Source organism: Echinococcus granulosus (assembly GCF_000524195.1).
Source record: "Echinococcus granulosus chromosome Unknown EG_S00051, whole genome shotgun sequence".
NCBI classification, from domain to species: Eukaryota; Metazoa; Platyhelminthes; class Cestoda; order Cyclophyllidea; family Taeniidae; genus Echinococcus; species Echinococcus granulosus.
The window spans coordinates 391490-399337 of NW_020170431.1; the positions used below are offsets into that span (position 1 = coordinate 391490).

The 7848-nt window shown below is 40.8% G+C and overlaps 1 protein-coding gene across 1 annotated transcript; it reads right to left on the reverse strand. All coding sequences in view use genetic code 11, as the record gives it.

Annotated features, from left to right (window-relative positions):
• Positions 1–53: 53 nt before the first annotated feature.
• EGR_06135 (hypothetical protein) lies at positions 54–7088 on the reverse strand (the record flags this gene model as incomplete). Its single annotated transcript, XM_024495384.1, has 3 exons — positions 54–690; positions 6592–6961; positions 7034–7088. 3 exons carry the CDS (start codon positions 7086–7088, stop codon positions 54–56), a joined length of 1062 nt encoding a protein of 353 aa, XP_024350215.1.
• Between the last annotated feature and the right edge of the window lie 760 nt (positions 7089–7848).

Genomic DNA, 7848 nt, shown 5'->3' on the forward strand with positions numbered 1-7848 from the left:
ATCAAAGCAAAAAATAATTGAAAAGAGGACTCCTTGGAATGCTGTGAGGTGATTTATTGGTCAAATTTGAAATAACAAAGTTGGAGGCCGGAACCGCAAACCATTGCTAAATACGCCTTCTCGGCTTCGTCGGTTGGGAGGAGGGAAATATTCTGAGGATCTCCTAGTCCTGTCAACATCGTCTCCGAAAGAACGGAGAGTTTAGCACCCTCCATAACTTGCCACAGCAACAGTCGATGATCAGCACCCAAAGTCAACAGGCAATTTTGTTTAGACAGACTGGTGACTTTGACAACGGCCGCAAAGTGTCGGACTGCTTTGGTGATCCAAACGCCCCGTAAGTTGGCCAATCGGAGACTACCGTCGTCACCTGCTATCGCGATGTGATCAGCCAACATCGCGATCGAGTTTGCTGCACATGAGGCCACCGCCTTTGTGGTGGGATTTTCCACTTCCAGATGAAGTGAAAAGAGTTGTTTGTGGAGGCTGCCATCATCAAGATCTATTTTAAATGCTTCCACAACTCCACTGGTGTTGCTGTAGGCAATAGAAACTCGGCTTTCAGTTGGTTGAGTTATGCAGCACAGACTGAGGATGCAACTCCGTCTATGTCCACTTCGAAAATCGGCAAGTTGGTAGAATCGAGGCAACCATCCAGTAGACTCGCATGGCAGACTAATCTTGACAAGTCTGAAAGGAAATAAGAGAGAAGAAAGAATGCGACAGGAGGGAGAGAGAGAAAAGGATTAAATGCCAAGTCGGGCTATACATTCCTTTGGAAGAGATGACGCAAATGCCTGTGAAGTAGCCCAAATCGAGCCTGTAAGCAATTAATCATCACCCTCACCGTGAAAGTATGTACTTGAAGATGTAGTTTTAGTCCCCAGCGCCAGAAAAAAGGTAGCCAATGGATACACAGTACCCTCGGTGCGCATACGTGACTAGTGGTAGTGAGAGGAAAGAAAATGCCTGATGATAATAGCCAAGTTTAATTAAGACCTGAAAAGTAACTACATATCTCCCCTTCCTGTCCAAATCCAACAGTAAATTTAAACGCAGTTTCCTTAAAATTGCGGGGAAGGCTACTGACTGATGCGCTGGGTGAACAATTACAGGGAAGGTAAGTGGACGAAAGTATGGTGTTTACCTAAAAAACCAATCAAAATGTACATTCTCTCCTAGAAATTAGCGGTGAAATGGTAGTGTACTTTAATGCGCAGGAAAAAATTAAGGGTGTTAATTTAAAAATGAAGGATTTATTTGTACATAAGACTGAGCAATTCCTACAGCCCTCCATCCGTCCGAGCACTCGCCAATCCACTCATGCATACATCCGATTGCCATGCCTCCGGCACCGTGAAGTGTTTCCTTGTTCTCCGCTTCAACTAACCATTCATCTATCTCTCTAGCTAAGAGTCAATTTGACCGACAACGCGTCTATTCAGCCATTCATCCTTTCATATGCTTTCATATCCATCCATATTAATTGTCCATTCAAGCAGATATCCGTCCACTTCACTCCCCCTCCCCTCCAGCTAGATTCGATATTATAATCACATCAAATCTTGTTTATCATATAAAACAATCATTAAGTACCATTATTCAGTGAAATGAACAACAAAAGAACACTGTACAAAGGGACTTAAAGTACTCATTCATTTCACTTATTTTCGACCGACTAACGAGACAAATGTTGCAGCCACTCGCTTTAGCTAAAAGACGTAGGAGTAAATGAAAAGGAGGGGGAATTTCCACATCGGAAGACAAACGAAAATCTACGCAAGAAGAAAATAAAAGATTTACGGGAGGATAAAAAGTAAGGATGCCCAGAGAGTGCTCTAAAGATGGAATTCGGTTTTCGACTAGAGAAAGAGGTTAAACGTGCGCGCCACAGCCGGAAAGAAAGCGCGTTCAGGCTGAGATCCCGGACTCCATACAAATGTCAACCAGAAATGCGTGATAACTGGGAGCAGATCAAGACGCGATCCGCGGTGTGCTCCCCAATTACTAGTTTTCTTAACTAACTGGAAGTCGGTGAATGTGAAAATAAATACCCACACTGGGAAAGGATAGGAAAGACCTTTAAGCTTACGAATGGTAAAAAAAAAACATTTGTGAGAGCAAAAATCCATGCATCTATCCCTGAGTTTGACCAGTAGCTAGAGAATAGCCTCGGACAGTTCACTTCACTGCAATTCAGAAAATCCTGGCTTTCATTGTCAAAAGGCTCCCCCGACCTGGAGCGTCATTCAACTCTACTTTATTGTTGAAAGCTAGCAGCCGTTAATAATTGTATTACATTCACCATTACAACAGAAAGACTCGTCCTCCGTGCGATGTTGCCACACGACAGGTGGTACTTCAATCAGCCTTCTAAGATCTTGCAGACTCTTGACAAGTTGGCAAAAAGAGATGCCGAGATTGTCATGATAGCTGTACAGGCATCTGTAAGACGATAACACCATTGAAACGTCTTACCGTGGCTGAGTGTCTTATCACTGGGAAAGCCTAATGACATTTCCACTTTCTGAATAGCAATTTACCAAGTAGGGCCACATCCCAGACAAATGGAAAGGATATTAACCTTTTTCTTCGCTACGCCATGCTAGTTCCATGTCAAATGGACGATTTAGAGAGTGTGACATTTCCGGCCAAATATGGACGTCTAAAACGCCACAATAAAGATCCATGATTTCTCATGCAAGCAAAAACAGTACTAGTGCACATTTAGTAGTAGAAAAAAGTGAATTTGGGATCCAAAGCAGTTAATGTAAACATGAGGCATTTATGGCATCGAGATTTTCACTCCTCCATTTCATTTGAGTTCGGCTTCTTCTGTCAAGCACAAAAATGCGAGAAAAAGTGTAACTTCTGGTGCTAACCACCTCAAAAGGATAAAAAAAGAACGAGGGCTTCAGTCGGCACTTCAACTACCTAAAATCTATCTATTTAACTTCCTTATCAAATGCTAAACAGCTTCCGAGGTGAGTTTAAAGTCCTGAAGTGGACAAATTTGAACGGTAGAGAACAATCAAGATTGCTAGTGATATACGAATACCTGTTGCGTCTTTATAATGGAAATAAACGACTCAAAGTCATGGAAGGTTATTACCTCGAGGTAAACCAAAAATGAGTGTGAAAGTGTCAATACAGCAGCAGACGTTAGACAAACCAAAAGTAAGGCAGTTCTTACCACTGCCTAATTTTTTGTTCCCCTTCCATAACGTCATATCCAAGACGAAAAAAGATGGTTTTTTTCATAAAAATTCACCTTCAGCTTGAAATGTCACCGGACTTAGACAAAGAACGAGAAGGCGAACCTTTTTGTCAATGCAAAGAAGCTAAAGTTTGCAAACTGGCACTTCAACAGAGTTAAATCCTCTAAGAGACCACTGAAAAATAATTTAAATTCCTGGACTATTTTTAGAGAAATGTAGACTACTTTCTTCTTTCCTTGCTATGCACTATCGTTTGCGAAAAAGCCCTTTTGAATACAAGGATAGAGTTAACCTCTAGGGCCAATCACCTTAAAATGGTGACAGGACTATGATACACAAAGTTGACAAAGCAGGAGAGAAAAGACGTCAACCACTTTCTAAAAAAATTTTGAAAATGTTGGTGTTTGCTAATAGTAGATATAAACAACTAAAGAGATTTTTAAAAAGATTGATAACAGAAAAATTGCCTTCTGTAGCATAATTTAAAGTCCGGTCACTACTAGTGTCACATATATGAGACGCACTGGTTTTCCTGACCCAACCTGGAATCACATATAAGTGACACCTTTTCCTTACCGCTTTATAATGAGTAACTGCTTGCACCAAATCATGCGTTTGAAGTAGATTGACCCCGAGGTCACCATACTTCTTTATTTTATGAATAATAATGAAACAAAGAAATATCTGGTCTGGTTCAAAATTAAGAGATCCCAATCCACTTTTTTATCAATTTCGGCTCGCTAAATAAAGTCAGCTAATGAATTTCAATTTATCAATTCAGTAGCAAATTTTAACCAAACACAATCTGCTTTTTGTAATTAGTAGTCACGGAAGGTAAAATTTGCCCTATAATGTCAAGTTGCAACTGATAAAATCTCGTACAAATCTCAAAACGTCTTGGAGAGCTTAAGAGCATTTAAAAGTGCCAGCCTTGGAGTCGAGTAAGGTTTAAACGGCTGGTAGATTTGGACCACCGAACTTAAATGTACGGCATATCGCATCAAGTAGTCATCCAGCCAACCATTAACCAAAGTCTGGCACAAAGTAAAACAAAAATGTTTTAGAAACGTAATTTGGGTATGGAACGAAAATGGCCTCCTTTAAATAGCCTTTCGACAATAAATATCAACGAAAATGCCGGCACATGCGTACGTACGTAAGCAGGGACGAATTCGGGCCCCTCCCCCCCGCGCTTCCCCCAAAAAAACCCAACTGATATGTAAATGGTAGCAGACACTAAGGGCAAGTAGAAAATGCATATTTCTTTCAATCACCCCAGTTGTTCAAAGGAACGATAGGAGATAGAAAGAAATGCAGTCATGTCGTGGGGGTGGGAGAAGGAAGGAGAATAGACGGGGGGGGGGTTAGGGGGCGAAACCATACGACGCTTCTATTGCTGCTACAGAAGAAGGCTAGTCTTACTTACACGCATAGTAAAGAAGACAAGAAGAATAGCTCATCATAATTAATAATTAAATCTGCTTCCTGGAGAAGAATGAGAGAAAGAGTGACGTTATTGTTTTATTGTACAAAATAGGGGCAAATTTCCACGTCCGTATAGGTGCTGTAGAAAGTAAATGAGTGAGGACGAACCAAGAGGTCCACCAAGTTGCGCAGCACTTCAAGCAACACAAAGTTTAAAAACCTTATTTTTCACAGCCCATACTTTGAGGTCTTTAGTCTGTTCCTGACTAAACAGAAAAATGTCGCAAACGACACTTTTGGTGTATGATTATTTCAGGCAATACTTTCTATTTGTTTTGGTAAGTTAGCTGTCTACCAACTGAATAAATATCCTAAAATAATAACTTTATTTTAATAAAAAAGCAAACAAAGACGAAAGTTTGATTAATTGTGGCGGCCGAATTTAACGCGTTAACTACCAGCACCACATGTGGTGATAACGAGTTGGACTTAATTGCGTGCAGTAAACAGATTAGTTGATTTGAAAATAATAAAAAGGATATAAAATATTATTAGTCTGACTATAAATTCATTTTTCCCCTCCTACTTTTAAAACATTATTTAAACTGATCAAACTAGTTAATGACAGCCTGTGTCAATGAAACATTTGAACTCTTAGTCGGTGAACGTGGCACCGAGGCTGGTCATCGGGGCTTGATACTTCAGATGGTTCCAACACCCGCAGATCATGTTTCCCATCACTCTTTTCGCGAAATAAACTGTATTAGTTTAGTTTTTTTTATTTAGATTACTATGACAAAAAAAAAATAAAGTGCGCAGGATTACAAACAAAGTTCCAGGTAGGTGCGAAAGATGTTGTGCAACGCTTCGTTGACAGACGGGACAGGATAGAGAAGGCTGCATAGTAGGATGCGACAAGTGTCACGTAGCTTCAACGACAAAGTGATGTGTGTCAAACATATACATGCGGAAGCCTGTAGGCAACACACAAACTTGAGGAAGGACTGCTACGCCTGGGCTGTGGTGATGCTTTGGCCTCGGAGAACTTGGCAGTGAAGAATGAGTTTGCAGAGAGTAACTCAACTATAAATTACAGAAGGTGGATACTACAAAAAGCAAAATTATATTTCTTGGGATTTTCTTCATAGTTTAAAACTGTGAAGAGGAGGGGGGAGGTGGGGTACGCGACCTGGCAAGTCTTCGCTCCCTGCACTTCAAAATGTTTGCCAAAATTTTACGTAGGAAGCAATAATGGGAAACAATGGGTTAAAGTTTTGCTTAATCGGAGGGTGTGCCGAAAGTCCAAAATCACCTCAAAATGCGGATTAAATTGTGTCTCATACATTATAGCTGTCTATAATCACAACCTTGAGGAGTGAAGAAAGAACCTTAAAAACTAATCATGGTAACAGCCCAAGTAGGTAGATCTAGGATCGCAAAACCGCTTCAGTTATTATATGAGATGAGAATTTCCCCAGGCACAAAAAAAAACATTACTTTGAAATTGACAACATCAGAAGTGCATGGGAAATGTTCAACTACTTTTCAAATGAGATACCTCAGTCTTGAGTTCTGCCTTATGTGTGTGTACAGATAAGAATATGCAACAAATCTGTTTATCCATTCCAAGGGCCCATCTCCAACAGTATAAATATTTGGAGCTTCTCAGCCACAAATAACAAACAAATCACTACGTCAAACACACACACACGTCTGATCTTTGCACTTCTACTTAATCCGAATCCTGAGGTAACACGGAATGGTAACTACCATCTTCAGTTCGTTCCGTATCGGATAATTTTATTATAAAAAAGTGAGCCAGCAACAAAGAATACCGAAAGTGAGTTAAAGGCAGGTAGAGATGACAAATTTTAAGGCATTATGAGGGGAAAAGTGGAGGCTTCCACCCTGGATAAAGTTTACACGACAAAAAATGAGCGAGGATTACCTGATACTGCCATCCGAGCAAGCGGCAAGAACACTGATGTTATCCCCCTCTCTCTGTTGAAACGCTAGAAGGGCCATAATCCTAAGATCACAGACGCTAAATGTAGCGCTTCTTTTCCGTTCAAGAGGGCAGGAGATAAGAGGACCCGTGCCTCGCAGACTTGTGTCCAAACAAACCCACCCGACGAGACCCGGTTGATCAGCCTCGTCCAGACGCCAGGCAACTAGCATTCCACGACCACCACCGGACACGAGATACCGAGTTAGTGGGCGATGTTTAGCTGTCTGATGACATTGGGCAATGCAACGAATGTTTGAGATATGCCCAGAATGGAAACGTGGGGCAAAGTTGAGAGAGGAGACGGTGCAATCTAAGATAAAAGCAAAGTATAACTCTTTCTACGGTGTACCTTAAGTTTTTTTCCGTTTTACCATAAACTAACAGGTGTTGGTAGTCTCGTAGTCTAAGAGGTGTACGTAGGTAGATCTGAAGGACATTCGTGATTAAAAGAAACCTTCTTGTCTATATCAGATTACTCTTTTAACATTTGCTGATCGGTCAAATCATAACTGCGTTTTTTTTTCTCAAACAATTAATTCGCCTATCCAAATCCATGGTCAACCCTCCTACAAACAAATCAGGCAGTTAGGAAATGGGGGAACCCGTTGGCCAAATAATAACTGCTGTATCACAGTTCAATATGCCACTGTTTTTAAGAGTAACTTTTCACCCTGCTAAACAAGTTATTTAAAGGAATGAAATAAACGATTTCAGTGATGCAGATATTTACCTGGGTCTTGATGCTTTCCCGTGTGTGTATATGGGTGTAGAAATAACAAACAAGCTCCCATGCTAAACCACAGATAATGTCAGGTGATGTACTCCCATAATCCCGTGAGAATTTTATAAATACATTCAGCCATGGTATATGTTTGGGGAGGAAAAAATGCCTGGACTCAAGATTCGATTGAAGGTGATGCGGAAAAAAAGGAGAGGTGCTTGAAGGTCATCCACCCCGGTGCCAATTTTTTATTTGTTTCGGCCCTACAGCCACTATCGAAGCTAGATTTGGATTAAACAAGTCAAAATCCCTCAAATAGTAGGAAACAGACCCAATATGGGTTTTAAGAGCAATGAAAAGTAGTGAATAAAATCCAAAAGATAAGGTTCAGTTCCATGTGCTCATGGGCAATGATGAGCTCGCATGACAACGGGACGTTATCAAAGAGTACAACGAATCAGAAAGAAGGAGTGAAA